The sequence below is a fragment of the Pogoniulus pusillus genome, chromosome 22 (assembly GCF_015220805.1).
Source record: "Pogoniulus pusillus isolate bPogPus1 chromosome 22, bPogPus1.pri, whole genome shotgun sequence".
NCBI classification, from domain to species: Eukaryota; Metazoa; Chordata; class Aves; order Piciformes; family Lybiidae; genus Pogoniulus; species Pogoniulus pusillus.
This window is the reverse complement of record NC_087285.1, coordinates 19,021,642-19,039,913: the sequence shown is the minus strand read 5'-3', so window position 1 is coordinate 19,039,913 and position 18,272 is coordinate 19,021,642. Positions and strand designations below refer to the sequence as shown.

General features: G+C 52.4%; 2 protein-coding genes across 2 annotated transcripts; one reads left to right on the top strand and one right to left on the bottom strand.

Annotated features, from left to right (window-relative positions):
* The first annotated feature begins 946 nt into the window (after positions 1-946).
* On the top strand, positions 947-5,693 carry MYOZ3 (myozenin 3). Its single transcript, XM_064162051.1, has 6 exons — positions 947-976; positions 1,371-1,535; positions 1,812-1,874; positions 1,963-2,101; positions 2,377-2,548; positions 5,188-5,693. Exons 1-6 carry the CDS (start codon positions 947-949, stop codon positions 5,348-5,350), a joined length of 732 nt encoding a protein of 243 aa, XP_064018121.1. The 3' UTR covers positions 5,351-5,693.
* A 1,442-nt stretch (positions 5,694-7,135) lies between these two features.
* Positions 7,136-17,608, bottom strand: RBM22 (RNA binding motif protein 22). Its single transcript, XM_064162048.1, has 11 exons — positions 17,488-17,608; positions 16,770-16,823; positions 16,187-16,216; positions 15,177-15,309; positions 14,781-14,881; positions 13,843-14,015; positions 13,111-13,311; positions 11,417-11,581; positions 10,164-10,252; positions 9,552-9,683; positions 7,136-8,441 (listed from the first exon to the last, which is right to left on the bottom strand). Exons 1-11 carry the CDS (start codon positions 17,539-17,541, stop codon positions 8,311-8,313), a joined length of 1,263 nt encoding a protein of 420 aa, XP_064018118.1. The 5' UTR covers positions 17,542-17,608; the 3' UTR covers positions 7,136-8,310.
* Between the last annotated feature and the right edge of the window lie 664 nt (positions 17,609-18,272).

Below are 18,272 nucleotides of genomic sequence, written 5' to 3'. Positions count from 1 at the left end.
CTGTGGGGGCCAAGGTCTGGTCTCCTCAGAGGGGGGGGTCAAAGGGAGGACAGGGCATGGACTTACTGTGTGGATGAGCTCAGAGCTGCCAGAGCTGCATGCCAGGGCACCACGGCCCTGAGGGACCTTCTGCTCTCCAGAGCTCTGAGGGGAAGGTGCACAGCACTAGCCCAAGCTGAGGGATGTGAGATGTGCCAAACCTTGCACTTGCTGAACTGAACGGGAGTGTGCTGCTGCGGGTGGCAGCTCAAGGGGCTTAGACCAGGGCTGGTCCCCAGCCGCCTCTTCATGATGAAGCTGAAAGCTAAGGAGCAACCCAGCCTGACAAGTGGGGACGGGGACCCCACATCCCACCTCACTGCTGGCTGAGCTTGCAGGGCTCCTCAGCAGGGTCAGGGTTGCAGTCCCTGCACCCTTGGGGCCAGCAGCTGAAAATAGCTCTGTTGAGGCGGAGGTGCTGGCTGGGGGGGGCAGCAGAGCCTTGGCTTGCCTGGCAGCCTGTGGGCAGCGGGTGCTGCTGTGAGGGGCCTGTGGACACGAGGACCTTGGCTCACTACAGGCAAGGACAGAACTGGGGGCATTTTCTACCCTACAGAAAGTCAGAGGAAAGACAATGAGCAGGGGCTGAGGGGTAGCATGCGTTGGGCCTTTCCCTACTCCTGTTGAAGGGAATGGAAAGTGGCTCTGGGGGTGATGCTGACCAGAGAAGGTGTTCAGAGGTGATGCTGTCTGGAGGAGATGCCCAGGGTTGCTGCTGGCGAGTGGAGGCCTTCAGGGATAATGCTGTTTGGAGGAGATGCTCAGTCAAAGCCTGGCCTCTGCTCATGGCACACCTAGGATTGACAAGTCCTCATGCTTGGCCTTACCCCAGGGCTACCTCTCTCTTCCAGCTGGGCAGGATCTGTTCCTCTCCCCCAGAGCTGCCCCAGGAGCACAGCAGCAAGTGATGGCCATCATGAAACCGGGCCCTGAAGATGGTAAGGGGGTCTGGGATGCCACTGGTCCCGGGGCAGTGCTGTCCACCCTGCCTAAGGGCCAGACTGCTTTGGTTGAAGCCACTGGGCTGACTCCCCAGAGCCTCTGTGTCAGTGTTTTTGGTCCCCTTTTGCACTACAGCCCCAAGAGGCAGCATTTGCATGTTGAAGGCTGTAGTGGGCCATGCCTGGGGGGCAGGAGAGGCTGCTTGAGCCTCCAGAGCTGAGATTCTTCTCCAACCACAGCTCACACCAAGGTCCTTAGTGCAGCTCCTGGTGTGGGCACATGGCCCACCCACACGACAAAGACCCTGTCAGGGGGACACGATGTCCTTGTGCTGGGCATGGGCATCTCCAGCACTGCAGCAGCCTCAGGTATGGCTGTGTTCTCCCCTGGCCTCCCCAGTGCCCCACTTGGACCTGGGCAAGAAGATGAGCGTCCCACAGGACCTGATGATCGAGGAGCTCTCCCTGCACGACAACCGCGGCTCCCAGCTCTTCCAGCAGCGCCAGAGGCGGATGCAGCGCTTCATCTTTGAGCACCCCAGAGGGTACAAGCAGGTGGGTCTGTGGCACAGCCCTGCCTCTCCGAGCAGGACAGCCCTTCCCTGGCTCTCCGAGCCTATGCAAGGAAGCGATTCTTGGCATAGCTCCAGGTCTCTGGGCACAGTGGTCACATTCAGCTGCTCATCGTGGCAAGATGAAGGGACAGGAGAGGTGGTTTGGTGGGATGGGCATAGAGATGGGGCAAGCATCAGCTTCAGCAACCATTGAAGAGCAAAGAGATGGCACCAGCCTCCCTCTGCACCCACTAACCCCTCTCCTCACTTCCTGCAGCTGCCAGGAGCAAGTGGCTCACAACACAGTGGGAAAGGTGACCCAACAGCAAATGAGTGGCCGGTGAGTAGGTGAAGGAAGCTGTGAGGTGCTCTGAACAGCCTCCCAGCTCACAGGAGCTGCCAGTGCCCACTGACTCTCCCCTCCACAGGCAGGGGAGGACCAGCCAAGTTTCCACTCTGAGCTCCATGTGGCAGCATCACCCCAGGGCGGCCCCCCTGAAGTGCCCAAGAAGACAGAGAAAGTCTTGCAAATGAGCAAAATCCTCAACCCTGATGCTCTGGCACCAGGTAAAAGCCTCCTACACCCCAGAGCCGGCAACCTCTGTGATGTGGGGCTGGGGGCAGCAAGCTGCTGCCTGCTGAGGTGTCCTCCCCACCCCCCCACCCCCCCTGGTTCCCACATACATAAATACCTACCACATATTTATGCTATACACTCAGAGTCCTGCCTCAGCAGCAGGGCCTCCGTGGCCACACAAAGCTGGGCTGCTCCCGACCATGTTGTCCCTGCCCAGCTGAGGCCGCAGCAGCCCATGCCATCTCTCCACCCCCTCCTCCCCCAGGCTACTCGAGCCCACTCAGAGAAATCCCCCCGGAGAAGTTCAACGTCACTGCCATCCCCAAGGGCTACCGCTCCCCGTGGCAGGGGCTCCTCGGGGGCATGGCCAACGCTGTGCACTTCGAGAACCAGACACCCGTGAGACCCTATCCGTGGGACTTCAGGAGCTTCAACAGGTAATGCTGCCCACGGAGCAGGCACTGTCCACCTTGGCCAAGCCCTACTTGTACTCTCCAGGAGCTCCTCTGCAAAGGTCCCTTCCTCCAGCAGCAAACCAGAGTTCCTCTCAGCTCCAGCACCCAGGCTGGGCATCCTTAAGCAGCTTGATCTTACTGGGTAGCCCGAGAGATGACATTTGGGAGGACTAATTCTCATGCCCATGGTCCAAAGAAGGACTCGCTGGTGTTACCAGCTGGGCTTAGCTCTGGGCTGGGTGAAGGAATGCCACAGGCACTGCCAAGTCTCTCTCCTACATTTCTTTAAGGTATCTGCTGGAAGTGGAGGGAGTGCAAGGTTAATCTTCCCACAAGGTGCTAAGAGGTCACCAGATTCCTTCCAAACACCTGTTTGAGATTGACGTCTCCAGGCCAGGGAGTTTCTGGTGGCTCAGCCTGGCAAGTTCTAAGCCCTGTGGCAGCTTCTAGTAAGGCACAGCTGCTGTGCCTCCTCACACCTTCGGATTATGTTGGGGTCAAGGTTGGCAGCAGAGACCACTGAGGAAATTTGCCTTTCTGGAAAGGTGGGGATCCAGAAGATGAAGAGCTGGTAGCAGTAAAGCAGCAGCAGCCCAAGGTAGAATTAACAACTGCCCACCACCTGCAGACCAGGGTCCTAGCTCTTCTCACTGAAAGCCTCTTTCATGAAGGCACAACACCCTTGGTGGCCCAGGTCCAGTTCAGTAAGCAAGCTCCTACCAGAACTCCCTGCCTGGACAAGCACTGCTCCCCATCAGCCCATTTGCCATGGTGCTGAGCCTCTGCAGACAGCAGCTTCCCCAAGCCTGTGCCAGGGTTGGATTTGCACAGGACTACAACCCCTCCACATGAGAATGGCATCCAGAAGGGCAGAGGGCAGCCTGACCACCAGCAGAGCTGAGAGGTTACTATCACCATCTCCTTGCTGCTCTTCTTCTCTTAGCCCTGGAGCTTTGCCACGGGGCCTGGCAAGGTGCACAGCAAAAGGCTGCTGCATTCTGAGCTCCCCACTCTTGTGTTACCCCTCCCACACCGGTGAAAGTGTAAGAGCACTCTGGTCTGCACTGGAGTGGGGCTGGGAGAGTGAGAGGAAGCACTAGAGTGAACAGAAGGGACAAGAACCCACAGGCTATTCCCTCAAGGTCTCCTTCCCCGTTACTCAGCCATCGTGAGCTGTCCTGGAGCAGTAAGAGTTGAGGAGGTGCCACAGCAGGAGAACAAGGAGCTGCTGCAGACACTTGGCTCTTTTCTTCCACCATTTAGCCATGTTCCTGCCTCAGTTTTTATTTATGGCCAGGGACTGAAGCAAGGGCATGTTTCTGAATAATGCTCTACCCTGTACCACTTCTCCCCTCTCACAGGCTGCCTTTCTATTTAAAGTCCTGAACTGTTATTTAATACAGATGGATGCTAATTTAGCACCAAGCCTCTTGCCACCTCCTCTAATTCTTCACTGAGGCATGAAGATTCAGAGACTCAATCTGCTTTTCACTGGGCTTTCTGTGTTCTTCCAAGCTGCTGGCTTTTAAATTGCTTCTCAGTTCATGTAGTACTGCAGAAAAAGAAGCTTTTGGGAACAAACTGGTTAGCAAACAGCCAGTGGTCTTGCCTAAAGCCAGGTGAACCCCAACACAGCTCACATGCAGCACAGGGCAAGTTCACCATCCCAATAGCAGCTGTGTTAAAGCTGGGGACAAATCAATGTGCAGGCTGCTGTACAAAGCCTTGACCACCATGTTCAAGTGAGCTGCCTTAAGAGAGTCAAATCCCAGCTTTGGAAAGGATTCTTTTCCCAGAAAGGAGACAGCTTCTGGAACAAGAAGCCTCTGTCCTTCACCTTTCCCCCCCATATTTCTCCCTGTTGCAAAACTGTGCCACGTCTCTCGTGTTTGAGCAGCGCTTCCCAACGCGAACATTCCCAGCTACGCCTCATTGAGAGCTCGGCCCCCACACGCTGCTCCAAACCCAACATTCTTGGCTTTTCAGGGGCTGGCACTCTTCTTTTCCAGTCCCTTTCCACATTTCCCCAGGAAGAGATGACAGCTCTTGCCCCTACACTGCTCCTCTTGTTAGTAATAGTTCCAGAGAAGCTGTCCCAAAAGGCTGACTGGAGCCAGAGCTGAAAGACTTTTGCCTGCACATGTGCTGGAGCCATCAGCAGGCAGCACCATCAGCTCCAGCCCTCTGCAGAACACATTAGCCATGGGCAAGTCACTTTCTAAAGACCAGGAAGTTTGTCACCACCACCTGCTCTCTCAGTCTAACCCTCTTCATGCCCAGCACATCCGTGCTGCTGTGGGCAAAGCCCATCAGAACAGGTTATGAGAAGGGGAACACTCCCTGTCTCCCCTGCACAGCCACTGACGCTCAGGCACTGAACCCAAACTCTGCAGGCTTGCCAGAGCTTCAGTCAAGAGCTGCTCTGTTCAAGAACCTCACTGGGCTTGCCGAGGCCCTGATGGCATCCTGGTGAGGACAAAGAGGGTTGTAATTTCCTACAGGCATTGCTAGGTGGCTGCTGGGCTCAGAGTTAGTAAACCCAGGGCTTTTTCCCATCACCTTCACACAAACACACACACACATAACTTCTCCTTGTGCTAAACCTGCCTCTCCTGCTGCAGGACTGCTGCCCCCTTCGACAGCGCACTGGTCAGTGACCTGTTCTCCATGCCTGCCCTGGAGCTGGATAACCTGAGTGCTCTGGAGGTGATTTCCCACAGACCCAACTTCAACAGAGTGGCACAGGGCTGGGTGCGGATCCTGCCGGAGAGCGAGGAGCTGTAGCGCTCAGGCTCCCTGCCCCGGCAGCTGCTTCTCTTGCTAGACTCCAACACGCTGTGCATGGGAGGGGAGAGGGGAGGAAGTGTTCTTCATGAAAGCTAAGCTGGTGGTCTCAAGTCATCATTCTCTTCAATGGGATTTGAACAAGCTCAAGTCTGGGACCATTTTGAACTCCCCTCATACCAGCAGTTGTCCCAAGGGCACTTAGTGCTAAGCTGTCCAGCCAGGTTCTCGCTGTTAACACGAGCAGATCCCTGTAAGCTCCACCCAGCCTGTTCTCTTCTCTGTCTCATGGAAAATGGCAGCACCACCAGCTGCAACACACCGAGGTCTCCTGCTGCTTCTTTGCTGACACATAAGCCCTGCTCCGACAGCTGGTGTCTCTGCAGAGAAATTCCATCTTCAGGACAACTCTGCATCTGTCATTCCGGTCCGGGCAGCGGGAGGAGGTGATAATTGAAGAGCAGCCACAAAACAAGTACTGAGGGCACTGGCATGTTCAAAGCAGTTAACTTGAGCTTGGCTGGACAACAAAACCAGAGAAGGAACTGGGAACCTGCCTGTTTACCAGTGTAGCACAACCAGGATACAGAGGAATGCTGGGAGTTGGAAACTTGTGTCTCGTTTTCCATAAGCTACAGGCAGTTGGCAGCTGCCACATCTCTTTCCTGCTGCTCCTGCATGCCTTGCTAAAGCACCTCAGCCCTGGGACTGACTTATGTTAGGCTGCTTCAGCCAGCTGGTCAGCAAGGACCAGGCCCTGCTCAGACCTGCTGCAGTCTGGGAACTCTGGTAGCCTCAGCATCAGCAGAAAGGAGCAGCAGTGCAGCCATGACTCCAGAGCAAGCCCAGGCTGCTCCTCCGCTAGTGAGGATTCAACTGCACCAACGCTGCCAGCAGTGACACAGAGGGACACAGCTAACAGCAGGCTGTAGGACAGGCACCAGAACATCTGCTAACTGCTAGCAAAACTCCAGCTTCACCCAGGCTTTCTGCAAAGGCTTTTGTCAGATTCTTAACATCACCCTCATTTAATCTTGCAAAAGCAGGAGTGTTAGGAGAAAAGTTTGTTTTTCCAGTGCTGTGCTTAAACTGGGGAAGTAAATTGTGTGGTAAAAAGGCAGTTAAGGGTAGCCTGGCTTGTGAAGTGACTTTGTGATGGTGTGCAGGCATGCACAGAGCAAAGCTCACACCGAGATTCTGCTGTCACACCACTGAGGCAGGGACCTTCCATTGCTCTCTTCCCACTGACTTAAGAGAAAAGGAAATGGAAACAAATCTGTTCCTCCTTAAATGTTAGAACTTTATGAGTGCTGCCCTGTTCCAAACCCATCTCTCCCCTCTTTGTCTGTCAGAACTTGTGCACTCCTGTGGCCTGGCTGGAAACAATAAATTGCAACCATGCAAAGTCTGTGTTCATTTGAGATTGGTCTGCACAACACTCTCAGGCTCCAAGGGGGAGCCAGAACAGTGGCAAATGCTGCAGCCCTCCCTCCATGCACCAGTAGGCTTCTGCCCACCCTCCAGCATGGCTCTTACCCAACAAAAGCTAAACCAACAGCAGCTCTTTCTCCAAAGACAGCCTGTCAGGCATACCCTGGTGCTATGGGTGCTGTGCTACCTCCAGTAGTCTGGCAGGGCCAGCAGTGCCTGTGGCATGGCACAGGTTAGCACATAAAAGTGAACTTGCTGTCTTTGCCTAAAGTCACCTTGGCTTTGGCAGCAGCCCAATAAAATCCAAGTCCTTGGTTGCTGTGCTCCAGGAAGTAGCAGGGTCTAAGCAAAGTGTTGAAAAAGTCAAGACATTTTAATGTGGTTTGTTTTTTTTAACACAAGCAAAAGAAGCTTCAGAACAGGTCCCCATCATGTTTTGCTTTACAGAATGATATTCACAGATCCACTGCATGAAAGGAGCTGACACAGATAAAGTTAAAGTCCTCCAGCCACATGAACACACCACCTTGCCCAACAGCAGGTGCCAGGGCAAACACTACAGATGGAGCACAGAGTTTCATGTCTTACCCAGGTTTCATGTCTTACCTAAGCAGGATGAAATGGGATCCACCCCTGTATGCACAGGCCTCTGAAGTCCTAGTCATGGTCCAAATACACCCTAGACAAGCTGGCAGCTGTCCCATGTCCTCCCCCCTGCATCCTCATGGGCACTGCTACAACAGGCAACTGCTGACCTGTCTCTCAATGCCACACCTGCACTACCTCTCCTAACACTTATCTTGCTCAGGACATGCAGGATTACAAGTGAAAGCATCCAAAAAGCTTCTGTAGGTTTCTTTTAAAGGAAGAAGTGAGGAAAAAAAGAGGAAAGACAATTCTGTGGCTAGAGTAAGGCAAAGCCATGGGATTGGCACATCTGCCGAGGTGTTTTTCTAGCTCTGATTCAGTCTTGATTTAGAACTTCACGAGAATAAAAAGCCAGCAGTTACCTGACAGTCTCTGGAAACATTTAAGCAATCACAGAACCACAGAATGGTTTGGGTTGGAAGAGACCTCTAAGGGTCATTTATCCAACCCCCTCTGCAGTAAGCAGGGACACCCTCAACTAGATCAGGTTGCCCAGAGCCCTGTCAGTGGTGTTCAGACTGAGGGTATGAAATGGGCTTGAAAAGGGCTTTTGGGTTTGTTTGTTTTTTTCTCCAATAGTTTATTTCAAAAGTGTGCAAACAGGATACAGGGACAGCTCTGTAATCCTGGTACACAATCCACAATTCCCCCCCTGCCCCAGCCCTTCTATCTGCCCCCTACCCCCCAAACCCAACTCTAAACAAAAGATCTGGGATGTATCCACTACTACAGGATCAGCCAGTGGAGACACAGAGCTGGGCTGGCCCAGCCTCTGCAAGCAGGGAGGAGTAAGGCTTCTCTAGCTCAACATATGCTGCTACCGTGGCAACTAGAAAATAACATTTACTTTCAGGAGGAGGAGGAGGAGGAGACAGGAGGTGCTAGGGGCTGCTGTGCTTCCCTGCGTGGGCACCCATCCGCTGGGGATCTTGAGAGGGGTAGTGGATGGGCCCTGGGGCTCTCATGAAGGGAGGAGGGGGCCCCATGGCGTGGAACATGTGCGGCCCGAAACCTGCAGGAGCAAAGGTGGCAGCTTCAGACAGTGCAACACAACCATCAGTGCAGCTCAAACCTTATCCACAGAGAAGAGCTGGCTCACAACTGTGTACAGCTCCTGGGGTTCTTCAAGTGCCCCAAACTCCTTCCCTGCTTTCCAGCACAGCTGGAAGCAACCCTTACCCAACACACAACCACAGAATGGGTTGGGTTGGAAGGGACCTTACAGACCACCTAGTTCCAACCCCCCTGCAGACCATCCAGCTCCTTAAAGACCACCTAGTTCCAACCCCCCTTGCAAACCATCTAGCTCCTTACAGACCACCTAGTTCCAACCCCCCTGCAGACCATCCAGTTCCTTACAGACCACCTAGTTCCAACCCCCTTGCAGACCATCCAGTTCCTTACAGACCACCTAGTTCCAACCCCATTGCAGGGACACCTCCCACTGGACCAGCTTGCTCAAGGACTCATCTATCCTTGCCTTGAACACCTTCAGGTTAGAAACATCCACAACCTCCTTGGGCAACCTGTTCCAGTGTCTCACCACCCACACTTAGTAACATCCAGTCTAAATCTGCCTTCCTTGCTTCACTCCATTCCCTCTCATCCTGTCACAACAAGCCCTCATGAAGTAATTTCCCAGCTTTCTCCTAGGCCCCCTTCAGGTACTGGAAGGCTTCTACAAGATCTCCCTGGAGCCCTCTTTTCTCCAGACTAAGGAGCTGGTGTGGAGGCTGGATAGTTGTCTGTAAGGCCAATCTAACTGCTTTCTGCCCAATGGGGGAGAGAAGCTAAACACCCACAAGATGTCTGTCATCCTCTAAGAAAAAAGTCTCTGGGTGGATATAATAGACACAGCCAAAGGCTCAACCAGCAGCACTTCCATAGCCAGCAAAAGCACCAAGTGAATCTCAGTATCAGGGACCTCTGACACGCCTGAGGATTTGCAAGTGAACACACAGCACAACAGACAGCCCTGCAGAACTGTGCTGACAGCTCAGCTTGGATCTGTACCATCAGGGATGAGAAAAATCAACTCAGGGCATTTGTCAGCCCTACAGGACAGTCAAGGGAGGACTACATCATCCTAAGACACCCCCAGCTGAAGGGGAACCACAAATACCTGGAGGTGGTGGTGGAGCAATGCCAGGAGGAGGTGGCAAGGCAATGTTAACCACGGCAGGAGGGCCATTCGGAGGTAGATTGAAGTAATTTGCAGAAGCCTCCTCTTCTGCAGCAGGAGGAGGTGGGAGAGCTGCAGGAAAAGCACACGGTGGTTATGGAAAATCTCTCCATCAAGGTATGCAGAGGTATTTGCCCTCCTTCCACAAAGACAAAGTGCTGCCACTACTGCACAAATGAACCAAAAGTGAGAAGCAGGACTGCAATGAAACTCCAGAACTGTCAGATTTTAATTCATCCAAACCCAGTTTTGCTCTGTCCATCACACAACACTCATCAACCAAGCTTTGCAAAGCGTGAGGTGCCAGTAATCTCAGACCTAAGTAGCTAACTCAGCCTTCACTCATCACATAAAGAGCTTTCTTCTCATCAAGAGTCTGCTTCTAGACACAGCCTGCCTCCCATTCCAGCTGGCTTTGCTGCAAACCTTCTGGAAGTGACTGCTCTGCCTCCACCCTCCTGACAGCTGTCACTGCTCTGAGGTTTAACACCAGCCTTTCTCCTGGAAGCTGGTCAGCATGAAGTATGTGACAGGTGAAAACAACTCCCTTACCTCCAGGAAGTCCTGGAACTGGCTCCAGCTTTATCCCTGATTCTGTAGTCCCTTCCTTGTCCTTTTCTTTTCCTCTTGCTGCTTGGGACCTGAAAACCAGACAGATGCTTGAGAATCAGACGAGATAATGCAGGCTATGTAGACATTCACAGCACAACAATTTCACTTTATCTAGTCCAGAGCCACTGCTTCAGGTCAAAGAGAAAAAAGCCTCACAGAACATCAGACACAGCTGGCATAAAGTGTGCAAAAGGGGATTACAGAAGATGGGTTAGAAATGAAAATTCATGACTCTTTACACAGTCTGTGTCATATCCAACTCAGATCACAGAATGGTTTAAGTTGGAAGGGAGCTCAGAGATCATCCAGTTCCAACTCCCTGCCATAGGCAGGGGCACTTCCCACTAGAACAGGTCGCTCAAGGCTTCATCCAACCTGGCCTTGCCTTGAACACCTCCAGGGAGGTTGTGGAGCACAGAATCTTTGAACACATTCAGTGATTCTGTGCTCCACAACCTCCCTGGGCAACCTGTGCCAGTGTCTCACCACCCTCACTGCAAAGAACTTCTTCCTAACACCCAGTTCAAATCTCCCCTCTGCCAGTTTAAACCCATTACTCCTCATCCTGTCATTACAAGACTTTGTCAATAGTCCCTCCCCAGCCTTCCTATAGCCCCCTTCAGATACTGGAAGGCCACTCCAAGGTCTCCTTGAAGCCTTCTTTTCTCCAGGCTCGGTGTCGGCAGGTCCAGCTACAGAGGGGATGTGTTCATAGAATCATGGAATGGTTTAGGTTGGAAGGGACCTCAAAGCTCATCCAATTCCAACTCCCTGCCATAGGCAGGGACACCTCCCACTAGAACAGGTTGCTTGAGGCCTCATCCAACCTGACCTTGAACACCTCCAGGGAGGTTGTGGAGCACAGAATCACCAAATGCCATCTTTGGTGACATTCAGTGATTCTGTAATCCACAACCTCCCTGGGCAACCTGTGCCAGTGTCTCACCACCCTCACTTGTAAAGAACTTCTTCCTAACATCTAGCTTAAACCTCCCCTCTGCCAGTTTAAACTCCTCATCCAGTCATTACAAGATCCCACTGCTCAAAGCAAACCAGCGTGTAAAACCACCCTAAACACTTTACCACATCAGTACCTACTCCTGCCTAACACCCAACCCTGCGCACCGAGGCTGCATGAACTGAGAGGAGAACCTCAGGAGAGCAGCCTCAAGGCATCCTCTTCCTGCACTCACCTTCCCCACTTGACGTTGAGCCTGCGGCCGTTGACAATGAGCTTGTTGAAGGACTTCTCAGCAGCCACCTCCGCCGCCTGCCGCGTGGCGAACTGGATGAAGGCACACTGCTGCCTCTGCACCACCGTGATGGTCCGGATCTCCCCAAACTGGTAGAAGTGATTTCTGGGCAGGGGGAATACAAACATTACGCTGAAAACATCTGGGCACACTGCTGGCTCGTGTTCAGCTATTATCTGTCAGTACCCCCAGGTCCCTTTCTTTCTGGCTGCTCTCCAGTCACTCTGGCCCCAGCCTGTAGTGCTGCTTGGGGTTGTTGCAGTCAAAGTGTAGAACACTGCACTTGGCCATGTTAAATCTCATCCCATTGGGCTCTGTCCAGCCATCCAGCCTGTCCAGGTCCCTCTGCAGGGCTCTACCCTCCAACAGATCAACACCTGCTCCTAGCTTGGTGTCATCTGCAAACTCACTGCTGCTGGACTCAGTCCCCTCATCCAGATCATCAGTAAAGATACTGAACAGGACTGGGCCCAGCACTGATCCCTGGGGCACGCCACTAGTGGCAGCTGCCAACTGGATGTGGCACCATTCACCACCACCCTCTGGGCCCAGCCCTCCAGCCAGTTCTTGATCCAGCACAGAGTGAATCTGTCCAAGCCACGAGCTGCCAGCTGTGCCAGGAGCTTGTTGTGGCAGATGGTGTCAAAGGCTTCGCTGAAGTCCAGGTAGACTACATCCACAGCCTGCCCTAAGTTCAGCAGGCAGGTAACCTGATCTTAAAAGGAGCTCACGTTGGTCAGGCAGGACCTGCCCTTCCTAAACCCATGCTGGCTGGGCCTGAACCCTTGGCCATCCTGTAGGTGCTTTGTGAGGGCACTCAAGATGACCTGTTCCATACACTCATAGAAGGGTCTGGGTTGGAAGGCACCACCAAAGCTCATCCAGTCCAACCCCCTCTGCAGTCAGCACGGACATCCTCAGCTAGATCAGGCTGCTCAGAGTCCTGATGAGCCTCACCTTGGGTATTTCCAGTGGGAGAAGTCCCTGCCTATGGCAGGAGGTTGGAACTGGATGACCTTTGAAGTCTCTTCCAACCTAAACCATTCTCTGATTCTGTCTCCAGGGATGGGGCCTCAAACACCTCCCTGAGCAATCTGTTTCAGTGTTCCACCACCCTCCTGGTAAAGAACTTGTTCCTAACATCCAATTTAAATCTGCTCTTCTGTAGTTTGAAGTCACTGCCCCTTGTCCTGTCACTGCAGGCCCTTGTAAACAGTCCCTCTGCAGCCTTCTTGCTGGCTCCCTTCAAGTACTGGAAGATTGTTACTAAGCTTCCCTGGAGGCCCCTCTTTTCCAGACTGAACAACCCAACTCCCTCAGCCTGTCTTGGCAGCAGAGGTGTTCCAACCCCCTGATCATTTTCGTGGCCCTAACAGTATCCTGAACAGCTCAGGAAGATAGCTCATCTTTAAAAAGAGGCATTTTAATCAAAGCCTTTGAAATGTGCCTGTTTATCTGTTCTCTAACAAGCTGGCACTCCTCTGCACTTGCCCACCAACCTGTTCCCCATTAAGAAAACCAAAAGGCAGATTTACATCTTTCTTCCCTTGCAAGAGAGATTTCCTCACTTGAAGATGAGCAGAGATCACAGAGTGAAAGACAAAAGCAGGGCCAACACAAATTCACCAACCCACCTGAGATCTGACTCAGTGATGGTATCCCCCAGCCCTCCAACGTAGAGTGTGGTGATAGTCTTGTCATCAGGGGGGTCTAGGCGAGGCATGGTTGATGCTCTTTTCAGAAGCTTATCAGCCACAGGATCATTGATGCCATAGTAACGATCTTTGATGTTCTGATCAGCCAGAGGATCATCAGGGTCCGTAGGTTTCTCGTGTCTGAAGTGCAGCAAACAAAGTGTTTCATGCCATCAGTCACAACTGCAGATGGTTAAGTGACACTGTCTTCTGCCTCTGGTCACTTATGTGCCTAATCCTGCTCACACAAACATGCCAAAATGGGACAAAAAGCCTGGAGAATTTAAATTGCAGCCAGGACTGCCTCAAGTCTGAATGAATGGCACTTCTGACAGCTCAGCACTCGGCACTACAAATTACAAGAGCTGGATTTCAAAGGCCTCTTGTTCAAACACAAAGATCTCTGACTGAGAGAACTGAGGCCACAAAGGGTAAAAATGAACTATGCAAGAGAAGAGCTGCAGCCACTGCTTCAGCAAAACAACTCCAGAACCACACAGTGGATCCATCACAGAAGAATCTGCCCCAACAAAGATGCATTCATCAGCACTGCCACACTGACCTCTGCCACAGGGCTGTGTCCCCTGTACACTGCAGCATTTTCTGCCTCTCAAACCCCGAGGGAAGCTGTCTCTGAGTGTGGTGAGCAGATGAACTAAGCTATGTCTGTACCTGTAGGGACACTCTTCTCCTCTCTTGCACTCTCCTTTCACCCAGAAGGAACAGATGTGAGGACGGTTACGTTTATAGTAAGGAGTGGTCCGAGCCAGCTTCAGCAGCATGTCACTGGTAGAAGTAGCTTTTCCTAGTGCCCCAACTGGTCTGGTGCCATCAGAGTTGGATATCTAAGCAGTAGTTGAAACATAAAGAATGATGTAAGCATCACCACTGAAAACTAGTGCACAGAACCAAAGCTAGCAGAAGATTTTACACAGAATCACAGAATGTCAGGGGCTGGAAGGGACCTCAAAAGCTCATCCAGTCCAACCCTCTGCCAGAGCACGGTCACCTATATGAGCTCACACAGGAACACATCCAGGAAGGTTTTGAGTATCTCCAAGAGGAAGACTTCACAACCCCCCTGGGCAGCCTGTTCCAGGGCTGTGTCACCCTTATAGGGAAAAAAATCCTCCACATATTTCTATGAAACTTCCTATGCCTCAGCTTCCACCACTGTCCCTTGTCCTGTCGCTGGGCATCACCCAGCAGAGCCTGGCTCCAGCCTCCTGGCACTCACCCTGCACATGTTTACAAACATGAATGAGGTCACCTCTCAGTTTCCTCCTCTCCAAGCTAAAGAGTCCCAGTCCCTCAGCCTTTGCTCATAAAGATGCTCCTCCACTTCCTTCAGCATCTTTGTGGCTCTGTGCTGGATTCTTTCAAGCAGTTCCCTGAAGCCCTTCTTGAACTGAGGAGCCTAAAAATGGACACAATATTCCAGATGCAGCCTCACCAGGGCAGAATAGAGGGGGAGGTTAACCTCTCTTGACCTATTAACCACAGATCTTCTGATACACTCCAGAATGGCTTTGGCCTTCTTGCCTCTTAAGATAAGCTGGGTCATTCCTCCCCACTCTGCAGCCACACCTGGACAACAAGACTGTTCTCACCTCTCGTTCCATGTTCTGGGTGTAGTACTCTTTATTGACATCAGACTTAGGCATCTCATCCTTAAGGGAGAGTCCTGCATCCCGGACTTGAATAGGCAAACCTAAAATGAATCAAAAAGGAGACAAAAAACTAACAAACCTGTAGGAAGCCCAAGCTGAAAGAGCAGAAACAGTTATTGCATTAGCCAGAGTTAACTACTCTACTGCTCTGCTACACCACACTGTCCTGAACCTGAAGCTCAGGAGAAGTGTGACCATCAAGATCTGTTCTTCTAAAAGACAGCCCAGAGACAACCATGCCAAGCACATCCACGCAGGAAAAGACATTCCACCAACTTCCACTGCAGAGGCAAGCAGATCAGCTTCTTTACTGAATTCCCATCTTTTGGTACACACCATATTCCAGGTCAAGCAGACAGGTCTGACAGACATTCTTCAGCTTGCTGCAGGTCTGGCACACTTCTGTCTTCTTGAAGCGCATGCGGACCCCGGGGCACCAGCGGAACACGGTGAAAGGCCTGGCACAGATCTGGAAAACACCACCCTGACACTGGTACCACTGCCACACACTAGTGGAGCTACCATTCTGGTTCTTGCAAGGAAACTTGAAGTCCAAACAGGTCTAACCTCTTCAAATCATAGAACGGTTTAAGTTGGATGGGACCTCAAAGATCATCCAGTTCCACCCTCCCGACATAGGCAGGGACACCTCCCACTAGAATGGGTTGCTCAAGGCCTCATCCAACCTGGCCTTGGACACCTCCAGGGAGGTTGTGGATCACAGAATTACTGAATGTGATCAAAGTGATCAGTGATTCTGTGATCCACAACCTCCCTGGGCAACCTGTGCCAGTGTCTCACCACCCTCAATGGAAAAGACTTCTTCCTAACATCCAGTTTGAATCTCCCCTCTGCCAGTTCAAACCCACTCCTCCTCATCCTGTCATTACAAGACCTCATCAATAGTCCTTCCCCAGCCCTCCTACAGTCCCCTTCAGATCCTGGAAGGCCACTCCAAGATCTCCTCGAAGCCTTCTCTTCTCCAGGCTGCACAGCCCCAACTCTCTCAGCCTGTCCTCACAGCAGAGCTGCTGCAGCCCTCTGAGAATCTTTGTGACCTCCTGTGGACTCATATAATAAACACAACTATAAGGTGATAAACACAACTATAAGGTGAAGACCACCTTAGTGCTTAGTGATCTCAAAGATCTTTTCCAACCCAGTTAATTCTGTGATACTACATTTCCAAGCTCAAGGGTGACCTAAAAATCTATGTAGCTGCATAAACATTTGTTAACCCAGATACATACTTTCCTGGAGCTGACAGGCTTTTCAACATTAAAGGGCATTTTTTCCTAGATGCATGCCAATGTAGACCTTTTTTTCTTCAAAAGACAGCAACCTACCTTGCATTCTTTCCCATATTTCTCTTTGGTCTGAAACACAAATGAAAAACAGTCAAAGAAAATTGGAAATATCATCATCAGTTCAACGTAGAATACTCAGCAAATCACAGTGGGATTTACCTAATTGTGCTGCATTTAGACTCACCCAGCCCTGGGTTTTGGGCTTAGGTACTGGCAAGGTCAGGGGGACCAAAAGAATCCTTAAACTTTTGGTTTTGGTTTAGAAGCACTCCTTAATAATAGACTATTTAAAGTCCTACCCCATGCATGGTGCATGGTGAGAATTAAATGGAATGCTGTGAGTTACTTTAAAGCAAAACTGATGTTAAATGAGTGCCTGAAAAGAAGTTATCATCATTTTGTTCTCCTTTTGGACTGATCTGTTCTCAAAACACACACCTAACACCACAGTATCACCTACCAATGATGGCTGGAATCAAATCCTGTTGTGCAGAACCAAGTAATTTAAGAGTTCATGTCCACCTCAGCATCCCCTCCTGCAGTCAGGTTTATTTTAACCCCTGAAACCAAACAGTTCTAGGGCCAGCCCTGAGAAAGGTCTGACGGTCCAACAGGCACATACCATTCGAATATATGGGTTCTCTCCAAGGCATGTCTGGCACAGAATAGGGAAGTCCTGAATTGAGTCAAAAAGAGAGAACATCAGCAATCTGAAGCATCTGAATCACACTCTGAACTGACATTACTGAGCTAAACTAATGTTCGAAGGACACAAAAAGACTCATTCAAAAAGAGACCAGGAGAGATGCAAACCAGGACCCAAAGCTCACCCTATGAAAGTGCCATGAGCTATTCCAGTCTGAAGTGACACATGGAACAAACAAACACAACGCCTATTCTGCAGATCTCAACTCTTCGGCAATCGGACTGCAGCAGATGACATCCCTCAGTACATTCTCTCTCGCCATCTACTGTTTGCACTGGGCCCACCGAGGAAAGGCCTCAGCTCCAAGCAAGGCGCTCACAGGCAGGAGCTGGGCCCAGCTACCAGGAGACCTCTCTAGTTGCCGGGAGCCCTTCCCAGCTACCAGACACTCTAAGGCCAGGCAGGGAGACGACGCGGCGGGGGGCTACTCAGCGCAGCATCCTCTCTTTTCCAGCCACACGGAGGGCCCGGGTAGCCGCGGCAGGCCCTTCCCTGCCCTAAGGACTGCAGGGGCGCAGCTTCCCAGGAGGTCCCGACGCTGCCGCCAGGGCCACCTCCCCGCGCACCCTCCGCCCTGCGAGCTTGCTCCCCGCTCCGCCATGCGCAGCACAGGGCCCGCCCGGCCCGAGCTCACCGCGTCCTCCCAGTTCTGCCGGTTGTACGTGTTGGAGCCCAGCGACGTCGACATGGCGGCAGAGGCCTCCGCTCCGCTGCCCGCGGCCGCCGCGCAGGGCCGCTCCGCCTCGGGCCGGAAGTGACGACGCTCCCGCTAGCGACGCGCGCGGTGACAGCGGCAGCGGCGCCATGACGTCACAGCTCGCCGCGAGGCCACACGAACCATAGAGAGCGACCATAGAGAGCGGCCATGGAGAGCGGGGCGGGGGAGAGCGAGGGGAGCAGGGGGCTGCGGCGGGGGAAAGGGCACTGTGCACAACGGGAGGTGCTGAGGGGTTTGGGCTTTCATATAATCAATTCAAGAGAGATGCTGGGGTGCTGGAAGGTGTCAAGGGCGATGAAGCTGGGGAGGGGCCTGGAACCCAGCCCTGTGAGGAGAGGTTGAGGGAGCTGGGGGTGTGCAGCCTGCAGAAGAGGAGGCTCAGGGCAGAGCTCATTGCTGTCTACAACTACCTGAAGGGAGGCTGTAGCCAGGTGGGGGTTGGGCTCTTCTGCCAGGCAACCAGCAGCAGAACAAGGGGACACAGTCTCAAGCTGTGCCAGGGCAGGTCTAGGCTGGATGTTAGGAGGAAGTTGTTGGCAGAGAGAGTGATTGGCATTGGAATGGGCTGCCCAGGGAGGTGGAGGAGTCACCATCCCTGGAGGTGTTCAAGCAAAGCCTGGATGAGGCACTCAGTGCCATGGTCTGGTTGATTGGACAGGGATGGGGGCTAGATTGGACTGGATGAGCTTGGAGATCTCTTC